The 24,427-nt window shown below is 30.2% G+C and overlaps 2 protein-coding genes across 4 annotated transcripts; one reads left to right on the top strand and one right to left on the bottom strand.

Moving 5' to 3' along the window:
- Window positions 1-1,178: 1,178 nt before the first annotated feature.
- LOC118034767 (lactoylglutathione lyase) lies at window positions 1,179-6,912 on the top strand. Of its 3 annotated transcripts, none has more exons than XM_035040157.2 (9): window positions 1,179-1,203; window positions 1,451-1,570; window positions 1,650-1,711; window positions 2,441-2,501; window positions 2,679-2,758; window positions 2,891-2,958; window positions 4,081-4,170; window positions 5,496-5,602; window positions 6,678-6,912. In XM_035040157.2, the coding sequence occupies exons 2-8, from the start codon at window positions 1,478-1,480 to the stop codon at window positions 5,594-5,596; spliced, it is 555 nt and encodes a 184-aa protein (XP_034896048.1). In that variant the 5' UTR covers window positions 1,179-1,203; window positions 1,451-1,477; the 3' UTR covers window positions 5,597-5,602; window positions 6,678-6,912. The 3 variants fall into 3 exon arrangements, with proteins under 3 accessions (XP_034896048.1, XP_034896047.1, XP_073267606.1); XM_035040156.2 differs by lacking the exon at window positions 1,179-1,203 and adding an exon at window positions 1,210-1,346; XM_073411505.1 differs by lacking the exons at window positions 1,179-1,203; window positions 6,678-6,912 and adding exons at window positions 1,210-1,346; window positions 6,262-6,653.
- Window positions 6,913-15,008: 8,096 nt separating this feature from the next.
- LOC118034768 (uncharacterized) lies at window positions 15,009-17,036 on the bottom strand. The gene is made up of 3 exons (XM_035040158.2): window positions 16,753-17,036; window positions 16,531-16,660; window positions 15,009-16,100 (listed from the first exon to the last, which is right to left on the bottom strand). The coding sequence occupies exons 1-3, from the start codon at window positions 16,886-16,888 to the stop codon at window positions 15,350-15,352; spliced, it is 1,017 nt and encodes a 338-aa protein (XP_034896049.1). The 5' UTR covers window positions 16,889-17,036; the 3' UTR covers window positions 15,009-15,349.
- Between the last annotated feature and the right edge of the window lie 7,391 nt (window positions 17,037-24,427).

Below are 24,427 nucleotides of genomic sequence, written 5' to 3'. Positions count from 1 at the left end.
AATGGAGGTGATTTTACCTTTAAGAATGCTGGAAAAGGTAGATCAAGATTTGTGAATTTTATTTTGATTTGATTTGATTTGATTTTGGATTTTAAACTAATTAGAGAGTGTTTTAGGGTTGGAAATGACTTTATTGATGTTTCTATAATGATTGTAAGGTGTTTTGTTTTCTCCAATCCTTGAATATTGAGGGATGAGAGAGAAGCTTGATGGAAAAGGAAGAGGAGAGAGAAAATATTTGGTTGACGATAAAAAAATTAAACTTTGTGTCAATGAATTGTTCTTAGAGAGAAGAGTTTGATGAAGACGGTTTCACCTTCAAACATGCTGGAAAAGGTAGATTGAAATTTGTGAATTTTGTTTTGATTCAATTTGATTTTGAACTAATTAATTAGAGTGTTTTGGAGTTGAAAATGATTTTATTGAGGTTTTTATGATGATTTTGAGATGTTTTTAGATAAAAAAAAGTTGAAAATATTATTTTGAATCCAAAACTTGGATCTTGATTTTATGATATCAAAGTTGATTGAATAATGCTCTAGGCAGGAGTGTTGTCTATTAAAAAAAAAAAAAAAAACTAAACTAGACAATGTGTTGCTAATTTATTTTCTAGAAAAATAAAATCAGACTTAGACATAATATAAATAGTGATACTCATTTATATGTAAAACTTTAAATACATTAAAGTAATTTTTTAATATATATTTATAAAATATTTATGAGGTATTTACATTAGTAAAAGTCTTACAATTTAATACCACATAATAAATAATTATTACTCTAGTTATAAAGCCAAGTTAAAGACTAATTAAGAAAACAACTAGGTTGGTAGGTATTTGGATCAATCAACAAATATTGAAATAATTTAAATTAACTTAAATTAATTAATTTTATTAAAATAATAATATTTTATTAATTTTTACAAGACTTAACCAAATTTGTTTGTGTCAATTAAATTATTAAAAAATTTGATTGGATCAAAGGTTTCACTGAATTAATATCTTATAAGTTTGGTATTGTGTTATGAATTAGAGGATTAAACAAATTTTTTAAAAAAATTATATTTTTAAATTTTTTGATTATATTAATATAAAAATTAAAATTTTAAAAATAAAAAATTATTATTTTAATATATTTTAAAATAAAAAACAACATAAAAAACATACTCCCAAATCAAAATCGGAATGAATTGAATCCACAGAGGTAAATGAATGATAATTACTCACCCTCGCATGGCTACCGCCGCTACCTTATTCTTATCTCGCCTTTCTTTCTTTCGATTCACCTCTAATAAATCTTCTTCAATAAAACCAAACCCATTTTTTCTCTATTCTAAAACTACTAAGGTTTAGTTATGACCACTGCCAACTAAAAGAAACAAAAATCATTTCCGTTCTTTATTTTTTAGTGGATTTTGTCTTAATTTCAGTTCTTTAAATTGTTTGTGCAGAATCCAAATCGACCAAGACTCATTTCAATGGCATCGGAAGCGAAGGAATCAGCTTCTAACAATCCAGGTCTTCACACCACTCCTGATGAAGCTACTAAAGGATATATCATGCAACAAACTGTAAGCCCTTTCTTTTTTCTTTTTCTTTTCGATTTAGAATTGACGGGGTTTAGTAATTTTATTTTGATATTTTATGCAGATGTTTCGAATTAAGGATCCTAAAGTCAGTCTTGACTTCTATTCTCGTGTTTTGGGCATGTCGTAAGTTTTTTTTTTCTTTTTTTTCTTAATGTAAAATAGTTTATTCTCGTTAAAACTAATTATGGTGATTTGGTTCTTTTTCCTTATTTTATGATTTAGGATTTTCCCCCCTTAATTTTGTCTAGTGTAATTTATTTGGGTTTCGTGCTGATTTTTTTTTTCGAGGAAAAAAAGAGGTTAAAGATATTGGAATTGTTTGCCACTGTTATTTAAAGCATGAAATAATGACAAAGTAAATGGTGTTAGAGATGTTGTTTTTTGAGGGTGTTTGGCAAAGTATATGCTGCTAATGATGTTGTTGCTTGAGGGTGTTTGACAGGTTATATGGTTTTAGAGATGTTGCTTGAGGGTGTTTGACAAAGTATATGATGTTAGAGATGTTGTTGCTTGAGGGTGTTTTTATTTTTTTGAAGATAAAATTTTTACTTTTGCAACGAAACCCAAAAGGTGGTTTTTTTTTTATCCTTTTCCTTCTTCTTTGGTTGAAGACTGGCTCTTTGGTAAGATACTAAACGATGACAACCTTATGACGCTGGGTTTCAAGATGGTGAATTGATGGTGTTTGTGTAAGCATGCTTTGCTTCTGTGCTACCATATCATTTTGGATATACATGAGTAAAAGTCTATAAAATTAAGTCGTACTTGTATATAACAACTCCTTTTTAAATTTTCAATATGGATAGGTTGTCCTTGGTAATAATGATACGTTCACATTTCTGGAAATCTCAGGTTGCTAAAGAGACTGGATTTTCCAGAGATGAAGTTCAGCCTGTACTTTTTGGGCTATGAGGTAATTTAGATAGCAATGCATCTAAAAGAGCTAGTGTTATTTATGGGGTGTGTTTGAGTGTTAATATTTTGTGAATTTCACCACATTCCTTTCCTTCTTTTGGTGCCATATATTTAGCTAAAAAAAAAAATCATTATGCTCTGCAGCTTTTACAGTGGACATATCTGTTTGATGTAGGATCATGCATCAGCTCCAGGCGACTCAGTTGAAAGAACAGTTTGGACTTTTGGTCGGAAGGCTACAATTGAACTAACACAGTTAGAATGATTGATGCACTTCTTTCTCTTTTTTCTTATCTCAAAACACAATGTTTTTGTTTCTCCTTTCTGTTTTTCCTTATTAGTGCCCTGTTTTTGATATATTTTCTGACAACTAAATGCTTCCAACAGTAATTGGGGCACTGAAAGTGATCCTGAGTTCAAATATCACAATGGAAATTCAGAACCGCGTGGCTTCGGTATGTAAGATTTTATGATTCAGGAGGATTTTGTCTAGATTCACCCTTTGTAGCAGTATGATAATTGTAATAAATGTGACTTCCGTGTAATTGTGGCATATATGAAGCGATATCATATAGTCAAGACTGATGATTTTGATATGTTGATCTTTGGCACTGTGTACCACTTGAATGCAATTTGGCTGTCAAAACTTTCTAGAAAACACTTTTATGATGGCCACTTTAGTCATATTATTTTAAAATAGAGGCATGCATATAATTAAATATGACATGCTATTATTGTGCAATCCATTAACTGTGTCTCTGTATAATTAATTATTTTCATGATGCAAGACCAAATAGACTAGGGTATATGAGGTATGAGTTTTTCTTGAGGAAGGTATCAATGTAGTTTGGGGTCTGTGGGGCTGGTTTTTTGTGTTGTTGGTGGTTTATTAATAGGAATGGAACAGAAGCTGTGAACAAGATCTTCAGAGTTTTTCGGTGGTGTATATGGTGTCTTTGAATCACAATGAAAAGTTGCTTTGAATCAAAATCAATAAGTTATTCTAGCAAAATGCGTCAAGTTGAATGAATATGTGTTTGGCAATGATACTATAATATATGCTTTAAAATTCCCCTTTCCTTATGTCTCTTTTGATAAATGATTCTGTCAATTTTGAGTCAAAATCAATAATCACTTCAGCTTAAAGAAATGTTCAAACTTAAATGGAAAAACTTAAACGAAGAGATGGTGAATGCAGTCTTGCACCCTATAGCACCTCAATGAACCCTTGGAAAGGAAGGGTTACTTTCTTAATCCTGTCTGTCATAAGAGTTTTTGATTGCTTCACTTAACAGTTGCATTTTTACAGAACTTGCCATAAGAGTTTTTGATTGCATTAACAGTTGGCATGGCTCAAATCAAAAGTCGCTTTTTTACAGTTTAGTTTCTACCTGACATCAAACAAGGGGGGCTAAGTCATAATGCGCTGCTCTGTCATTGAAATTTTAATCTACATCTCCTGTTAACTAACATACAAGATCAATCCCTTCTTTTTCTTTACATTTATGGTACTTTATTTGTAAAAGATGATTATCCCAAGCAAGAAGTAATGTTGACGGTTTTTATTTGCATTTCAGGACATATTGGTGTTACTGTTGATGACACATACAAGGCATGTGAGAGATTTGAACGCCTAGGGGTGGAGTTTGTCAAAAAACCCGAGGATGGTAAGACACCTCTTTTAGATGATAAAATAGTTTATCGTTAATTAACATGAGCATCTGATTTGCACTTTGTAGCTGGTAGTTTATATGTAATGTAGTGATCAGGTTAAATGGTTTGCTATTTGGCTAGATAAAACTGATGTTAATTTTGGGCATGGGTTCTGTCCTATACATGGCATCAATCAATGGTTTGACCTGCAAGTTGTTCTACACATTTTTTTTTAGTTTGAAATAAGAGGTAAATTTCTGTATGATGTACCCATCTGCTTCTTTTGTGCACACGTGTGCATGTCAAGAGGAAGAGGGAAAGAAAACAGCCACATATAAATCCTGGAGCAGGATGGTTTGGGAATGTTGATTCATCACTGGTCCATGAGTGGTGAGGATATTGTATGGATTAAGAATTAGGTTTAGATTTAGGACTTGAGACTGTTCTCAATAATCATGCTCTGGCAAGAAACTTCTAATTTAGTAAATTGAGGTGGTATATGTTTAGGGAATAAAGGAGAATAGAAGTTGTGCCATGGCTTCTTAAACATTAATATGCTAGGTGATATGATATTGTGAGAATGAAACTTTCTGCATGAACTGAGAAATCATATTATCATATTAGCTAAGTTCACGATGCCATCATCAAATTCTGTGCTACTGATTCATGGACCATAAGTTTACATTGTCTCATAAAATGAATGGTACAAAGTGTGGTAATTAGCTGCAATGTTTGTGGTCAACCTATTGACTATCTCAATGGACTTGATCATTGATGACTCTGCCCTCATCCTCTACAGTTGTCTTTATATGAATCTCTTGACTAATCCATAGTCCATGGATGGGAATTGATATAAATTGGTTCTCTTTAATTTAAATTTAACCATTAAGTTATATGATTTCTTGGTTGGAGTAGTACCATCTCTCAAAAGCTTACCTTTATATTAGTAAACATAGAATGTGTTTTGGTAATGTGGCTGGAAGTGCTTTTCCATAGTGCTTGTTGCTTGGTTCTTTTCGAAGCTCTTGACATACTTTATCTCAAAACCATTGAAAAGCACCTAAAAAGCATTAATTTAGTGTCTTTTCTTTTCAACCTGAAAAGGACTTCCAATGGAATTACTGAAGACACATTTATTGACATTCAACCATTGCACTGTGTACTTGTCTTCTAATTTCCTTTCTTATCGCAGGCCTAAAAAATTAACTGCACCAATGACTTAAGGAAAATAGCTGTTTTATTTGGGTTTATGGTGCAACAAAGGAATTTATTGCCATTGGTGCATCATTTATTTTATATTTTATAATTACTTGGCTCAAATCTGTGAGTCTGGCTGCAGGAAAAATGAAAGGGATAGCATTCATTAAGGATCCTGATGGCTATTGGATAGAAATCTTCGATCTCAAAACTATTGGAAAAATAACTGAATCTGCTGCTTGATATCATGTGAGACACTATACAGCTTTTTTTATTGTTGCTATTGCTTTATTTTTATCTCTTCCATCTTTCATGGATTGGCAACAGAATCAACTTTATATTGTTACTGTTCATGATGCAAAATTGTTTTCACATGGTACTGACATCCATTTTTATTGTAGATGTATTTTTTTTCTTAACTGGGGAATACATGTTATTGTTAGTAAATAAGGTTCAGTTCAAGATTACATCATGAAGACTTGAGTGTGTCACTAGTTGCTGGTGAAATGTTCTCTTAACTAATTGTCGAGGATATGAATGTTGCGGGTGTAGGAGCTTTTAAGGGTGCAAGTTTCTAGGGTGTTTGGTTGCATTACAAGTTATAACTTTATGAAATGTTATTGTGATGGTGCTGGTGGTGGTTGCTTTATTCATTTTAACCTCCATATAACTTTACCCTGCTAGGCCAACATTTAACTTCATTGGGGAATTAAGGATTAACATGCCTAACAAAAAGGTTGTCTAACACGGGTAAAAACTATGTTGCTTGAATGACCACATTGACCATCCTTTACCATGCATGCATGCCTTTTGGCCTCTCCATACCTCATTATTCTCTGAGATATGTTAACATGAGTTGCTTGCACATTATTGGGTGTTCCTTTATCATGCTCCATATATTTTGCTAGGAAACTTTGCAATTCTGGTGCATGCGATAACTGTCTTGTTCCATATATTATCGGGAGGGAGCCCCATGAGTGTATGATGAATTGCCCAGTCACGTGTGTGATCTCCAAAAATTAACACTCAACTCTGGTATCAAGCCTTGTATCTAAGTAGTGTGTAAAGCAGTGCATTCCGAACTGCCTCCTTTATGTCTGCCCCATGCCCCAGCCCCCCAAGCGAGATCTTAGCTATGTTTAGCTGGAATCTCTACCGTGTGCACAAGGCAGCAAAGCATAAGGGATGTGGTGTAAGGGTGGCCTGACTGCAGTTCATTTTGTAATCCATGCTTGTTCTCGGCATTGATCTTTTTGTCATTTTTGTGAGGTCAATGGTTTCTTTTCTGGTCATAATAATTTGAAACTCAAATGTCTTAATGCAGGAAAAGAGGCGTGTTGCAGTTTTGAAGGCTTCTTTCCTCTGAAGGATTCTCCAAAGTAGACTTGCAACGGTGACAAAATTATGATGGGAAAGTTGTTTTCAATGCATGCATTTCTTGTGTTTGTTAATGGAGATGATCTATAGTTCTATTTAACAAATACTTTTTTTATTGCTTACTCTTTCCCGTAAGGTACTGCGAATGATAAATGAATGACAACGTTTGTGTTGGTGTTAAATATTTTTCCAGCAAACGAGATCGACAGGGGAGAAATAGATGCATTTAAGGAAAAACCCCCCCTGTTTTCCTTGGAAAAAATGAGCTATTGCTATTGTAAAATAGCATTCTGTGTGTATAGATTAGATGAGACGAGATTGGATCAGTGTGGAGTGGCATTCTCGACGAAATTTGTTGAGCAGGAAATTTAGGTGTCACGCCATTGTTTCAAGGGAGCTCTAGATGTTGGATGCAGGCTGTCCTTTATGGTGGAATTCATTCATACGATTGATGGCTTGGATTCTCATGGGCAATTGTTCGATGTAAATATTTTGGATTAAGGCTATCAAGTATACAACTATTAGAATATATACAACTAGATTATACTTATATTTTCATCGAAGAATGCTCAACCCAATTCTTCCAATTCTTGACTAAAAACGAGAATGCTGCAGGTCACCCATCTTTCCCCGATGTAGCATTTGTTTTATCAAAGCAAAAAAGAAGAAGACAAGTTACTGATGTTAATGGGTTATTGTTATTGTTATTTTATTTTTATTTTTTTTTAACTTTTAGGAAATTTTAACTGCAAACTGAAAAACTATTTTGTGCATTTAATAAAATAAAATAATAATTATGTGTTAGTAAATGATAATAAATATATTGATTTCAATTAAGATAAAGATGCATGTTGCAAGTTAGAAAATTCATGATTGTCAATGCAAATGCAAGTTACTAAAACATATATCAACATAATATGTAGTATGTGATTGAATGTTAAGGAAATAAATGTGATAAAATCATGTAAAAGATTAATTTAAAAATATTAAAAATAAAAATTTGATTATAAGCAAATATTCATGAGTAATTTATTATTATTATTATTATTATTATTAATTTTTTACATATTAGGTACATAATTATTTAAAAATCATGTCAAATTTGAAGGGTATATGGATTGTCATGGCATGCACGACGTTGAATGGTGGATTTGCCTCCTTGATCGATGAGAGTTTTGAATGCATTGGGATTGATTATAAAATCATGATTTAAAAGAGTTGTTATTTAATATTATAGTTATTAGAAAACCTACAAGTAGATAAAAAGACTAGTTGTGCATGAAAAGACACATCGTCTTTAATGCACCATAGTTATAGTAATTTGTAGTATTGATTGATTTTTTTTTTTCTAAATCATATTTATATTCATTGGTCTGTCTAAGGTTCGAGAAAAGACTATTCTCAGTGAAAAGGTATTTACATTATCAGACTAAAACCTAACTATTCTAAGGCAAAAAAATTAATGGTATTTTTGAAATTTTAGTCAAATTCTAATGGATAATCATAAACTTGTCATGATACCCATTAACTAATTTTTGTATTTTTTAAAGTATGAAAAAATGCAATATTTTTTTTTTATATAAAATATGCATGAATTGTTTTTTTTTTAGAATTTGGTTGTTTGCACACAAATAAAAACATATTTTTGTATTTTTTAAATAAGGAATTTATTTTGATTTTTTCCTAAAATTTTGAAGAAAAGCAGATGAATTTAATATCGAGTCAATATCTTATTGTGTAAGTTTACATCTTAAATATTAAATGAAAAGATTAGAAAACATGCAAGACCCATAAATAATTTTAAAATGGTCCCTGAATTTATTTCTAAAGTTTTGGAAATAATTTAGGGTTTGTTTGGCAAAAACATAAAAAAAAAAAAAAAAGAGAGAAAAGAAACACTATTGGAAAACTAGCAGGGTATTTTTTCTAAACATGTCCTTAACTAAAAATTAGAGGCTTAGAAATTGTTTTATGACCATATTTCACAAACACGTGCTAAAGATAAGAAAATGCATTTTTTTCTTTGATAAAAACTGGACATGCGAAACACACCTTTAAGTTTGGATAGGGCTCAACCCAACTATGTGGGTTGGGTTTCTTAGCCTAAAGCCTAAGGCCAAAAACACAATTCAAAAATAGAAATGAAGAAATGAAAATCAAGTGAGGTTTTTTGTTTGAAATTAATGAAGAACATGAAGAGTGCGAAGAAGAACCCATGAGTATGGATTCAAAGCCAAACTAAATTACATCAAATAAATGGCTAAAATACATGTAAAATTATAATTCAAGCAACAATTTAGGGTTGGATCATTACAACAATCAAACAAACATCACAATCATTTGATTTTTTTATGTGAAAAGTACCAAAAAAAAAAATCTAGGATCAAAAGCCAAGATTTCAATGTTTTTAAGCCATTAGAACCCTAAATTAGTGATTAAAAAAGCTTGTACATATATGTAAGAACCAACAAATGATCAAAAAGACATAGAAAACAAAGACCTAAGGCAATCTTCAACTAATGAACATAAACCTAGAAATGCATGAAAACCCACAAAAAGCCTTAAAAAACCTAGAAAAGTAATGTAAACCTAGCAACCATAACTTAAGCATGCTTAACACAACTTATTTGAACAATCAAAACAATAAGAAAAAAAAAATCAAGAGCAAAATAGCAAGCAAAGACAATTATTGTCAATAAGAAAAAATTGCATTGATTATTTTTATTGTTTCTAAACTTGAACTTTATACTTGCAACTTCAAACAAAACTAGCAAACTACTCAAAACAAGCTTAACTAACAACAACATCATACTTCAACATATTCTACCATAACTTCACTATTGATTAACTAAACATTAAAGCATGTAAAACAACATGTTATACTAACATTGATCATTCTATTACCACATTCTAACACATCAATCAAGGTAATCAAATAAAATTTGAAGATACACAAGTTATTTTCAAAGCATATTTAAACATCTCAAAACAAATATTCATGGATGTTAAACTAGCAAAAGACTTTAAAGGATGCCTAACAAACATTTTAAGCAATAATTTGAAAGAAAAAATAGAGACTTTTTTTGAAATTTCTTGCTCCTTCTTCAAGCTTTAGATCCATGGTATTTCTGCTTCTAATCTATGATTCATAAGTTCTGCCTTCCATCTCTTTCTTTCCATTTTATGGCCTTTCTATCAAGAGACTTTAATGGTTTAATTTTCTCCAAGCTTTCTATTTTCTTTTCTCTTTGTAGTTTTTTCCCCTTCTGTTGAGCATATAGCTTATATAAGCAAACTCAAACTAGAAATGAAAAAAAAAAAAAACCACGGTTTTTGCCAAGAGTTTGTTAAGGAAGATTTGTATTCTCTCTTGCAAAACCTTCATCTCTAAAAATAGAGGGTGTCTGGTACTCTTTTATCCTTTTATGAACATAAATCACACATGAAAAAACAACCTTAGAGTTCTTTATGTCATGGTGAATTTTCCTTCAGTCATGGATGATTAGGTCGAGTACTTTGTCAAGGTTATTTGGAGATTGGGACATAAATTATCCATTTTAGGATTTTACTCTTTTAGATAGGATATAAGGGATCAAACCATTCTTGATTTAGAGTCAAGTGGTGGTGGTCGGAGTCTCTGAAGTGGTCGGAGATGCCATGTTTATTTGTCTGAAAGTAGCAACTTGATTAGCCTTCTAGAAGAAAATGGTAAATAGGGACCGAACAACATGCCACTCTTTCTCTTCATTAAAATTAAGTGATATGTCGTTCTGCTTAGACCTTATAAATTAGAGTTTTCTAATTGAGATTTTACATACTTTAATTTGATAGTTGTTATTTTAATTTTAGCATATGCATCCTTAATTGACCCATAAAATTTTAAATTTTTACAACCATACCTTTGAAAATCTTGATTTGACTCCTTTGATTTGAGTGTCTTTCTCAAATTGATCTTTGGGCTCCAGATTATGCAATTTGAACTCTATCAACAATCAAACTTTTAATTTCTTTCAAGTTGACTCATGATTTTGATTGATTTTAGTCCTCGAAGTTGCATGCCAATTGCACTTTGGTTCTTGGTTTTAAAATTATTCAATTTGGCTCTTCATTGACATCCAAACTTTGATTTTCTCGCAATTTCATCCATGATTCCATCTGATGAAACTTCTAAAAATTAAATTTGATCTTTTAAAATTTCAATCTCAATTAGACCCGAATTAAGTTTTCAAACTTAATTTTTCACCAATTAAGTCTTTAATAAAATTAATTTGACCCATTAAAAGTCTAAATAAGTTCTTGCACTTAATTACTTTTTTAAAATTTTTTGCCTAAATTAATCTTTAAACTTAATTAAATATTTAATTAGGCCCATGATTAAATCAAGCTAGTGTATTAAAAATATAATTAAGCTTTCAAACTTAATTTTTATGCAAATTCATCTAATGTTCATTTAAGTTAACCTTGAATTTGCATTGTCTTTCATATTTAGTTTCTTCAAGGGTACAATTGAGTTTCCAATATTGCAAAGATCTAGCTTGGTATTTCCATATCTCATTTATGCATTTAGATCCCTCTTCAGCCTATTCTTATCAACCAAGTTGCTTGTCCTTGTAGATTTTATATATATATATATATATATATATATATATAAAAGAGAAACGATGATTTTGGGGAACCTAAAATTAGGTTATGATATGGATTATTATGTTGAAAAAATATATTTTAATTGAAAAAGATAAAGAAAAGGGCTAGATATAACATCTAACAAAAACAAAAAGGTCAAACACCCCTAGTCATTACTAGAAACCTAGTCAAGATCAAGATGAGATGATTACTTGTTTAAATTTATTTTTTTTAATCGTACCTATGATTTAGATCTTAAACCTAGACAAGATTTTACAACTATGGTCACTACTAGAAAGCTGATATTAGTTTTACCGGATATAAAGTTGGTAGCCTAAATAAATCCTTGTGCCAACTGTTCAAGTTTGATATTTGCTGGATACCCCTTCCATGGTCCATGGTCCATGGTCCATGGTCGAGTGAGGATGAAAGTTTGGTATGGAAAGGATAGTGTTATTAATACCCATCACTATGTGTGTGACCATTCTCAAAGCTTAGGCTTCGAAGTTTGGTAGAGGAAGAATGGACTTAGTTAATATTTCATGAAATGGTTGAGATTCGGGAGGCTATCCCAAGGAGGGTCAGTCTACAAATTCAAAGACATAGCCCTTTATTGGGTTTTCAAAGGACGAAAACACAATCATAGACATATGATCTTCTCTTCAAGACTTTGCATACATCTTTGAAGCGCCTTGGGCACAGCTTACTAGAGTAAAAGAAGGGAGTAAAAAAAAATACAAAGACCCGTGAGCAAAAAGCAGTCAAATTAGCAACCCTAAGTCCAACCTACCTCATAACCTCTCAATCCGCACCTCATGAGGCTGTGATTTATACATTTTTTTATTGCCAAAACAAGAACTCTTCATGTGAATGGCATTAATCATTAGTAGAAAATTCTGGGTGGTAGAAAATTTGTTTGTGTTGTCCTATGTATGATTAAAGTGGTTTCTTCAGGTCATAAACAATAGTCAACCAAAGTCCCAAACAAGACTTTAGAGGTTCATAGCGATGTCATACTCAAGTGTCTGTTTCAAGTCATGAAAAGGGCCATTTACTTAATTCCTTGCCCTTCTCAAAATATATTAAATTTCCTGCTACAGTTTTTTTCTCAAACTGCCAACATTTATCAATGTCCTTAAAAGGAATGGTTCCAAGTGTTGGTTTAACTACCATGACTTCATGTCATCACCGTAACTTTTAATATTGTTTATCTCATATGGTAGTAAAAATCTAGCTATATATAACTTTTTTTTTTAAAATCTATTTTTTAAAAAATAATAATCACAAAATCTACCGTAATACTAGACATACACTAGAGCTTTATTTAATAATGATTCTAAAATAGATTTCAAAGTATTTATCAAAATACATTTGAATTGAAAAAATAATAAATTAAATTATTTTTAATGTTTTCAAATATGATAAAAATTGAAAACGTTATAAAACATTTAAATTTTTCTTATAAAAATATTTATACTACATTATCAAACACACTATATAAACATTCTTTAATATTATTCTTGGCAATAAACATACAATATATATATATATATATCCTTTTGTGTGGACAGCAAATCACATTCTTAAAATAAGAATTAAAACGAAGTGATTGTTCAAAAAGATTAATTTTTGTTTAAATGCGAGAGAGAATTGTGAGGAGGTGCCACGCCTTTTGACCTTTACAGTTCACTAGAAAAGACATTCCTAGAAATAGATATCCGGAGCATGGCCATCTTCTTTCCAACAATCAAAATTGGAAAACTTGTTTTTTTATTAAAGAAAATCATATAGCTGGCAGCCTAGTTTATAATTCATTTGAGATACATATTTTCTTAACAAAATTATATGAGATGCTTTTCATTTTTATTTAATATTATATTTTTAATATTGCCAATCTGATCCATGTGTACAGGCAGAAGAAGTATACGAAACAAGGCCAGAGAGGCACATATATAGAAAAATGGCACTGCCTGACTGAGATCTTCGGCTCATGGTAATTTGGACCTGTTCGGAGTAATTCCCGATGGGGATTCCCTGTCACTCTGTGTTTGCTTGCATAAAATTTACAAACCCAAATTAGGTCAGTCACTGGTGACGAAAGAAAAATGATTATATTCATGTAATTCAGCTATAAAAAATCAGTTAAATCTGACCAAAGTCATGAGTAAAACCCAAATCTTTACATTATAATCATAATTATTTGGAATTTTGAAACATTGGTTTTGTAGGGATACTATTATTCGTAAGTATAGTAATTCTATCTACCATGCTTTGATTTTAATTTTATTCTTTATATTATTGAGAAATTCTTGTTGATGTTATGTGATATATAGTTATTTGAATCAATTAATTTATATATATGATCATATGGAAACAGCAGCTAGAGCATATTCTACAAGAAACTCTCAACAAACCATTCCTCAACATATACAGTGATCTCTACCTATATGCGTTAATTAGAATATTAAATACATCTCTAGGTGGTCGATATTAATTTAGTATTTACCCCCCCCCCCAAATAAAATAAAATAAAATAATTGAATCCAGACCTCTTTTGTTGTAATAAAAAAAACAAGACGTACATATGAACTTTGCGGGTGTGCATGCTTCAATTTTCGTCCACTTTGGGGCCTGGAGAAAACATTAAATTGACACAGAGATGCTTATAGTTTTAACTATCATATCAAGCCCATCTCTATATATTAGGTTAAAATAATAATTTATAAATTAATTAGTGGTGAGAATCAAGTAGTTGTCAGCAACGATCGTAAGCTTGGATTTAAAAAACAAGATGATAGATACACTTGTATGTAGAGTTGCTATATACACGTACGTACTTGAGATTATATTGAAAAGAAATGGTAGCTATATATGTCTCATTACAATAAGTGCGTATAGAAATAAAAAAGACGGGACCATGCAAAGATAAATAAACGGGGGTTGTGTAAGGAAAGACTGAGATCATGATAATTTATTACACCATTTTTAAAGCTTCTGCCTCCACAAAATTCCAAAATCTCCACCACCATCTTTCCTTGTTTTAAAAATTTATAGTCAGACCTTAGCTCGCTCTTTAATACTATAAGATATTTGGGCTCTTCGATCAAAATCCCTGGCAAAAAGAAGTGCACAATCTATAGTGATCACCGCAATTACCCCTTCAGACATCATAAATAAAAATCATATTTTTAAAGATAAAATTTATTAAACAATCATCTCAATGCAGAAGTTTAAGATAAAGTTTCAAGATATAATTTATATTATTCTGTAACAGATATCTTCTAATAAAAGCCCTTTAAACTTGAAACTTGTATATATTTTATTATTTTATATTTAATTTTTATCAAATAAATAGGAATAATGAGATTTAAACTTGTAATCGTTTGGTCATCAAATCTCTAATAATATAATTACATATTCATTATTTATAGCATTACCACTGACGCATATGGAAATCAAAAGTAGAGGGTGCTCAAAACCCACTGCCCATATTCTTTGAAGTTAGATATCAAAACGAGATTAAGTTTTACCAAGGGAGAAGTGCAATGCATGGTTGTTTGCTGAAAAGGTTGCATTTTGCTAGCATGAAAAAATATTAAATTAATATTTTTCAATGGTTTCGAGTGAGTTACTGATATAAATAATTAAAAACATCTAAAAAACTTATTACTTTAATATACTTTTTTTTTTTTTTGCTAGTTTTATAACTCTTAAATGTGACTGAGAGACCGTACAAATTAACACATAACTATGATCATCATCGTCCACTAGAAAGCTAGATCTATCACCCTACCATAAAAAGCACAAGGAAAAAATAGAAAGAAAAGGAAAACTTTACAAAACAATGTACTGTCAAAAGAAGAAATGTTACATATAATCATCAGAGGAAACAACACGATCCTCCAGGAACTCAAAGTCTTGTCTGAAATCTCTCCACCTTACCCCGTCAAATCTTTCTTGATTCTACTTCCAGTCAGTCCATACATATCATTTCATTTAGTAGTAGTACATGACCTTCTCTTGCGTCTTGTTTTCATCAATGAGCAGGCTGTCATTACACGGATTAATATTATTATTACTGCTGCTGCTAATCAGTTGCTTGACGTCCTCAACGATGTCATAGTCCGATGGGGTTTCTCCAGTATTTCCATTTGGCTTCTCTACCCATTGATTCAGATTTTCAACTCCGTGGTTGCCATAACTTAGCATGAACTTTTGGTTCTGATAATTTTCATACCCATTATTTGACATCAAGCTGTGAAATCCCATATCTTCTTGCTTGATCTCATATCTGCCATAGCTTATCTGGCCGCAACTCCCATCAGAATTAGAACTGCAACTTGCTTCACTACCAAACACCAAGAAATTGTCTTTCACAGCTGGATGATAGTATTGCATGGGACTGAACAGTCCCTCTTGGCTGGTGGGTTGGAAAAGTAAAGAGTTTGTGGCAAAAGAAACACTGTTGTTGCTTAAGAAACTGGATGGAATTTGTGAAATGGGATCAAAGCCAGTGAAAGATTTGTTCTGGGAGTAATAAGAGAAAGAGTCACCAGAGTCTTTATAGATTGATAACAGTGAATGAGATGGTAATGGTGGATCGGTTTGATCTGAAGATGGGAATGGTGGGGTTTTTCTTTGAGATTGAGGAGCCATGGCCATGAGTTTCTTCTTGAGCTTGGTGTTCCAGTAATTCTTGATATCATTGTCGGTCCTTCCTGGTAGCTGAGCAGCTATTATTGACCATCTGCAAATTGCATGTTAAAGAAGAAGAGGTTGCATAAGAATTGAAGTCTTAAGTATGCACTTCACAGCTGTAAGGAGGTATTGATTTTGGATCCAAACTAGGCATGCATGCACAGAAATTATCCAAAACAAGAAAATTATTCTTGATTTTTGCAAGATGGTTTTATTAATTTAAAAGGAAAAACAACCTATAATTTTCTCTTTGTTTCCTTTTCCTTCCCTGGCTATTTTTAGAAAAATGGCCTCAATATCATTTCATCACATGACAGATGATACTGATGGAAAAGAGAAAGAGAAAGAAAAAGCACTCACATACGAAGAGATAAAAACAAATAATTTGTGTAATTAGAGTAGAAATTATGGATCAAAACAAAAGACAAACAAACAAAAAGAAATGTCAAGAAGTTGTTTTAAAATGGAAACTAATGCACCTGCTTCCAATGTTTGCAAACAGGCTGCAGATCACCCTGTCCTCCTCGTCAGAGAATTCACCATGTTTAATGTTGGGCCTCAGATAGTTTAGCCATCTCAATCTACAACTCTTGCCACATCTCTTCAGCCCTGATCATCAAAATCACCAAAACCATGTCAAAGCAACACCATTAGAGAGAGAGATGAAATGGTTTGTTCCTAATTGTTCGAGTTTATCTTACCAGCTTTCTGAGGTAGAGCAATCCAGTTGCCACCAGTCCCATATTTCTCTATGTACTCTTTAAGCTTCGAGTCTTCTTCTGGTGACCATGGTCCCTTCTTCACATTTGCCTTGTCACAACAAGGAGCCCTTCCCATCTCTCTCTCTCTCTCTCTCTCTCTCTCAAGATCTCCTGTCTTGGATATCCTCTCTACTGTAAGGAACCCCAAAAGGTCTCACTTCCTACAGAAACTGGGGGAGGTCTGCTCGTGCCTTTTAATAATGGACCTGGGGTGTAGACAGAAAATAATAATAATAATAATAAATTAATAAGAGTCCTTATTCTCTTTCGGAAAATATATACACACACAGGTCAAAATGAAAGACAAGTTCAATGAGTTTCAAACTAGTACACTGCCCCGTCATAAATATTAGCAAAGCCAGATAGAACTTTCCATCTTCAAGTTTTTTTGATGCCCTAAATCAAAACTTCACCCTCTCCCTCTCTACATTTTTCAAAGGCATCCCTAAGTCTTCTGAAGAAGAAATTCAACAGCAGATGAGATGATAGCTACAGGCCTTTAAATTGCGACATTTTCCAAACCATGGACTAAGTACTTGGTGTGTGTTTGTGTATAACTAACTGGCCTCAACTTTGGTAGTTAATAATTTTTTCAATCCAAGACAAGAAAAAGTCGTACATGCACTCTTCCTTTTTTGTATAATTATTTAGAAATTATCAGGCTAAAGAAATATCCTTCTCCTCCCTCCTTCATAAGCATTAATATTATAATAAAAATTAATCACGATGAGAGTAAAACTTCAGATATATATTTGAGTAATTCCTTTTTATATATACTCCTAACTAGTTTTTCATATTCATTATTAATTATTTATCCATGTATTATATTCTTACAAATATTTAATTAATCAACATATCATAGTTTTTCATAAATATAATTTAAAACTCTATTTTGAAATCTTAATTACAAGAAAGTTATATAATTGATGAGAAATAGTGGCCTTGGACGGAACACACTTCTCGATTTCTAGGACTAATTTAGAAATAAAAAAGAACCCCTCTAAAGTCCTCACTACAAACTGGAAGAGTTCCTAAGCTTTTTGAAGACCTATCAAAAGGAGAAACGTTGCACGTTTATAATGAATAATTGGCACTAATATCACTCCTTTTTTCAAAGATTTCATCTTCCAGCCTCTAAAGAAAAGAAAATTAGTAAATATAGATTATCTTATTAAAACTCTTAATTCAAGTTATGAAATTTAAAAGGCAAGAAATCTCCTCTGAATAAAAAAAAAAATCTCATTATAAATTTTGAAACCAAACAGGTCTTTCTCATATATATCTCTTTTTCCTTCACAACTATTACTGCTCTCTTCTTTTTTTCCGCTCTTACCAAGATAACCCAAAATCTTAAAGATGAGGATCTTGTTTTTTTCATGCTAAAGATTATTTTCCATCATGAAAATCTGCCTTATGTATGGTTGATATGTACATATTAGATCTAAACAAGCAGGAGCTGAGCAAGGAAAAAAAATTAAGGAGGGTAAAATTAAAAGAATTATTTTAGATGACTAAAATTTTAGTTATTTCACTATTAAAATTATAAATATTATCAAGGGAGAGGCTGAAAAAAACATTTTTTACAGGGGTCAGGACCCTGCCAACCTTCTGCCTCCACCATTGTAGATAAGTGTCTTAAAAATTAAAATAAGAGTAAAAGTAGAAATGATCATGATTTGTGGTCAAAAATTTGAAACTTGATTTTCATTATTATACAACAAGAAAGATTTTCATGATTTTCATTATTATACAACAAGAAAAAAAAATGATCTTTTATCTTCTTTAATAATTTTAAAGTATTTTTTATTTAAAAATTTATTAAAATAATATATTTTTTATTTTTTAAAATTTAATTTTAATAACAACACATCAAAACAATAAAAAAAAACATATAAAAAATTAACTTAAAACAAAAACAAATTAACTTAAAAAAAAAAAACACAACCACGTCATCACAATAACAGATTTCAAACTTAACATGGATTTTTTCAAATTCCAAGGCAACATGCAGCCACTAACACCGTTTGTCACATGATGATTCTTCTAACACAAAATTTATGACTTATTGAATCTGACTTTTATCTTAGATGTCACATATTTAATATGGTACTTGGATAATTGATGACAATTTTTCAACTTTAAAGGGAGCCAGACGGGATGGAAGCACATTGGAAGCATCATCCGTCTTTGATTTGTAAATATAGTTTCTTTTTTTTTTGTTCTCTTTAATATAGAGACGAGGGAGGAATGAACACAGATGATTCGCAGATAATTAAATATAATTATAACACAGACTAAGGTGGCAAAGCCCACTACACTGGCTGAGTGGGATGATGATCTTTGCTTCGATTGTCTTACTGTAATAATCAGTGACCGGAGGGTGAATTGAATTATTGAGAGGTTCAAGATCAAAATAAGATAAAGTTTTAAGTGTGATTAATGTAATAGTCAGCTTAGAACAAAATAAGTTTTTAAAAAATATAAATTATAGATTTTTTTAATTAAGATTTCGAGAGTGAGTTTTCATCATAATCCATGTAAAATCATAATTTGTGTCAATTTATTAAATATTTTTAAATATATCTTGGACATAATTGAAACAAGCAAGGTCTAAAAATATTATGAGTTTTTTTTTTTTTTAATTTGGAGGATCTAATAATCATTCTAGAGAGTCTAATATGAAAACAAGCCTAAACTTCAGAGACTAAAATAATTTTTGAAAATTTTGGAGGGGCCACGGCTCATTTAACCATTTGAAGTGTTTTTAGCTTGAAGGTATTATGATTTTTTTCAAAAATACAACACTTTTTAAATATAAACCACAGGTTTAAAAGCTAAAAACAATATTTTTTATCCATAAAAAACTAAAATCATCTCTCATCCAAACACACACTTAATCCGGCGCGCATAGCCAGCATAGAACCAAATTAATTCATGGATGTTGACATCATTGAACATGTATCAATTTGCTTCAATAATATTGAGAATTTCAAGAAAGCGAAGCCTGTAAAAGATTGAGGAAAAACTAAGCTAGTGATCGTAAGATGATTGATAATTGATGTTCATAAGGAACCAATTGAATTAATTAATGGCAAGATATACATGTTGAGATGTCTGGCTAGCTACACGAAAAGGGGTGTATCTAAATATTTTTTTTTTTAATAATTAAAATACATGAGGTCCGATTTGTTTTGTTTATGAAACTAACTGATTCGAGTCATCGCAAGCGTGAAACAACATTTTCCTGAGGCCATCAAGTAATTATAATTAATATTTCTGGTTGTCTTTGACTTTGTTATAAAAATTTTACTCTTACACATTCACATATAATTAATTTGCAGCTATCGAATCATAATGTATTAATTGGAGTTGAACCTTGTCGGGAAGAAACTGATTAGAACGACTGAAATTCAAGATGGGATCTATTTCTTTAAAGGTTATCGAATCCTTCTATTTACTACTACAACCCCTCAATTAGTCATTTGTCTTCAGTGTCAGTTATATATATATATATTGTGTGTGTGTTTTTGTTTAGATCATTTTACACGAATCTCACACACACATATATGTATATATAAATTAATTGACTCAAACACACACATATATACGTGTGTTTGAGTTAGTTTACATGCATTAGATAATGTGTGTGTTTAGATCAGTTTACATGTATTTTAATTAATTTTTTAAAACTTTAAAGTTAATGACTAGATACATTTTTAATAATTCTGATATTTATAATACTCAAATTAATAAAAAGTAAATATAGACTTGATGATCAATTTTAAATATCAAATATTATTTGTGAGGCTTGTTGCTTTGAAAAAAATAATAAAAATAAAAATAAAATAAAATTGATCGTACGGGAAAATTACTATAGATCAAAAGTTTCCATCAATCTAAATTGCTTTTTAAATTTAGTTCATGTTGACATATAGGTTCTTTTAGTGGGCATCTTCACACACGAGGGATAGTTTTTCTTTAACTATGGTTCCACAGCCATCTCGTTCTTTCTTATAAGCCACAAGTCAAAAGCAATCCATATTTTTATCTCTTTGTAAGTTTGTATACCATCGTTCAACAATGCTCTTACGTTGTGACAATCACGCTGTAGCGGCCAATCCCGTGTTTTATAAAAGAACGAGCCACATCGAGATTAAATGTCATTTTATACATGAATATACTTCAGTTTATTGTTTAATCATTATTATAACAAAAATTAAATGATACAGACAAATTACTATAGATTAATTAAGAGATTTTTGTTATCGTGAATTGAAATAATAATTTCAACTTTAATTTTTTATCTTTTCGTGAGTGATAAAAGCTTTTTTTAGCTTTTTTTCACAAGAATATTCAAGGTTTTTCAATTTTCAAATACAATTAAGTAATGTATTTGTATCAAATAATTTAAAATTTTTCAAAAGCATGATTGGACTATAAAAAGAAAAACTTGTCATATTCAAATAAGAATTTTTCATTCATATGTAGTAGAACTTAACTGAAAAATCTTTTTTGTTTTTGCAATTTATTTTATAAATTTGTTATATTCGAAAAAGAGATAATGAAAAAAAAAATATTGAGTTCTAAGTGATTTATTTCAATTTTTCAAAAAATAAACTTTTTTTTTTATGCATTATGGATGAAAATATTAATTTTATGTTTCCATCCAAGCATTTAACAGTTTTTTAAAAGGTTCATACTTTTTAAAAAATTTGAAATGATGTTGCATGATCTAATTGTCAAAGTTTGTTATAAAAAGAGTTTATTCTACATTATAACTATTAGCATATATGAAATTTTGAAATATTTGATTATAAGAGAAAACTTTTAAACTTTTGAATTAATACATTATATTGTAGGAAAAGAAAATATTGTACATGTAAAAGACTTATTGTCCTTTTGACCATCTTAATTTGTGCAATTTTATAGATGATTTCTTCAATAACATTAGAGATTAAAAAAAAAAATTAAGTGAATTTTAGGGATGTATGTTGTTAATATTCCAAAATAGAAAAAATAAATATAGAAAAGATAAAAATATATTTGGTTAAAAAGGCAAAGATTAAAATATACAATAAATATGTTTTTAGAACAATTATAAGTTAATTCCTATGTTTTCAAACAAAAGGACATTGGTTTGAAGTAGCTGCTAGACCTAAAGTGCTTAGGTTTGACAAAGAGTTAAGTGAAAATTTAAAAAATAATTAACTTGTTTAGGTTTAATAGCACTATTAAACTAATTAAGTTGTTTAGTGTTATTAAAAAAGCCAAAAGAAACTCAGCAAGGTCATTAATCATTATAGTCGCTATAGAAGGAGCTGAAAAAATGACAATAAAAGAATGTTGATAAGATGTATATGCTAAAACGCTATAGAGGAGTAGTGGAGTACCATGTGATCTTGCATAAATAAAGAGGAAAGGCTAACTGGATAGTGAATAGATTCTGAAAAACATCAATCTGTTTACGAGAGGCTTGATTGGTTTCAAATTTCAATTGATTGGCTAGTTGTTTTAGATGTTTCTAAATCTAGGGAGAGGGAGACAGGGAGTCATAGAGGCGAGAGGGGGTGGGTGTTGGTAGATAAGGTTACTGGGCAGTGGGTAAATATTTTTTCTATTTATAGTACTTTTTTTTTTTAACTAGTTTGGTTCGGCTTGGGTTAACTGGTTTCTGTCTTATAAAATTAAAATCGAACCGGATTTTTTTCTAAATATTATAATCAGTTTTTTTCTCGGTTTGTTTTTTTCATTTAATTTTATTTTTTATTTTTTCAGTTTAATTGTTTTATCATTTTTTTTAATCACCCCTAATCCATCGTATCTGAAAAATAGCATGGGGAAATATTTTGGAAAAACCAACTATGTATTTTTATATGTTACATCATTTTCCAGTCACATTATTTTATAAAAAAGAGTTAATCAACGATAATTTTTAGTTTTTTTTTATTCTATCTCTATATATCAATTGATTTTGTTAAAATTGATGATTACGTCTATAGTACAAGGACAAAAATACTTATTTAAATCTATTGAATACAAAACAAATATATGTTATTGCAAGGATTCAAATATATAGAAGTAAACATGGTTAAATATTAAAAAAAAAACTTAAATTTTTCTTTGAGGGATATTTTTTTATTAACGTAAATGGATATTTTTATTAATTTATATTTGAACTATGATGTGTATGTTGGATCATTAATTTCAAAGAAGATAATTGGATTATATTAGAGAAGAACAACTAAAAGTTCAATTGATTGATTTTTTTTTTAGGATATAAATAAACAGTGCAATAATAGTATATTAATATTTTTTTTATTTTTGTTTATTGTGCTTAAAATGTTAGGAGAATCCGGTAAACAAAATAACATACAGCTAGGAAAAATCATCAAGAAAAAAAAAATACTTAAATGAAAGAAAACAATCTTATTTCCAATATTAGTGAATCTATCTCATATTAATTAAATAAAATAATATAAAAAAGATGTTAAATGTACCATAAGTTTTATTTTTACGAAACTTAATCTTAACTATTTTACTGTCAAATCTAATATATTATTAGAGCTTCAAAGAGATCCAATGGTTCTACATAAATTATGAATCTCAAACCACACAACAAATCTAAGAATATACTGCAAATGAAATGAAATGTTAGCATTTATATGATATAATAAATAAATAAAATAAAATAATTTTGAGTGGTGTAACTCAACTTATCAGACTCTAGGTTTACTCCCTAGAGATCATCAGTTCGAGTTTCATAAAAAATAGTCATCAGTTCAAGTTTCACAACCTCAAAGTCACTGGATTCTTATATGATCGTTAATTTAATGGCCGTGTGATTAGTAAAGGTGTACATGAGTTGGCCGAACACCTATATTAATAAAAAAAAATAAAAAAATAAAAAAATATAAAAAAATTCTAAATACATCATCCATCACAAGATTTTTATTTTTATTTTTATTTTGATGTAACTCAATGTTACTATCAATTATCAAATCTAATAATTTCTAACAAAGGACTAACTCTAATATTTAAACAAGGTTATGAATGAAGTTATGGATGCTTTTCTGCCATTTATAATTAAAACTACAGTAAACGAACAATCAATCAATCAATCAATTAATTAATTTTAAATATTAAAGAATGTAAAAGAGAAGTGTCGTCATCTACATTGACTCTAACGCAAGAAAGATTCTTGATTGCTATTGCTCTCCTGTGTTTCTCAACGGTTGGCAAGCTAAGGTAGAAAAACTTTGCAGGCTGTACCCTTTTCATAATTATTAATTAAAACAAATTATTATATTATTATTTCCAGGTTGTTAAAATGGAAAGGATTCGTTAATCACAAATAATTTCTTTATTGACTGCACTTGACTCTTCTGTTTTGACCTCTTTTTTCGTGCTTGCTTGTAATTACTATATTAACCTAAATACTGTGCTTAATTAACCTGAACAGACTGCAAGAAGATGGAACAAAAGAAAATGGCTAGTTATCCTAACATAAAACGCAGTTCATATAATTTAGCACTGCAATACATGATATTTTTATAAAAGAATTATTCAATTAAAAATACTTCAGAATAATATTGTTAACAAAGTACTAAAATCATCT

Source organism: Populus alba, chromosome 9, assembly GCF_005239225.2.
Source record: "Populus alba chromosome 9, ASM523922v2, whole genome shotgun sequence".
NCBI lineage: Eukaryota > Viridiplantae > Streptophyta > Magnoliopsida > Malpighiales > Salicaceae > Populus > Populus alba.
The sequence above is the reverse complement of the archived record's forward strand: the minus strand, read 5'-3'. Positions and strand labels throughout refer to the sequence as shown.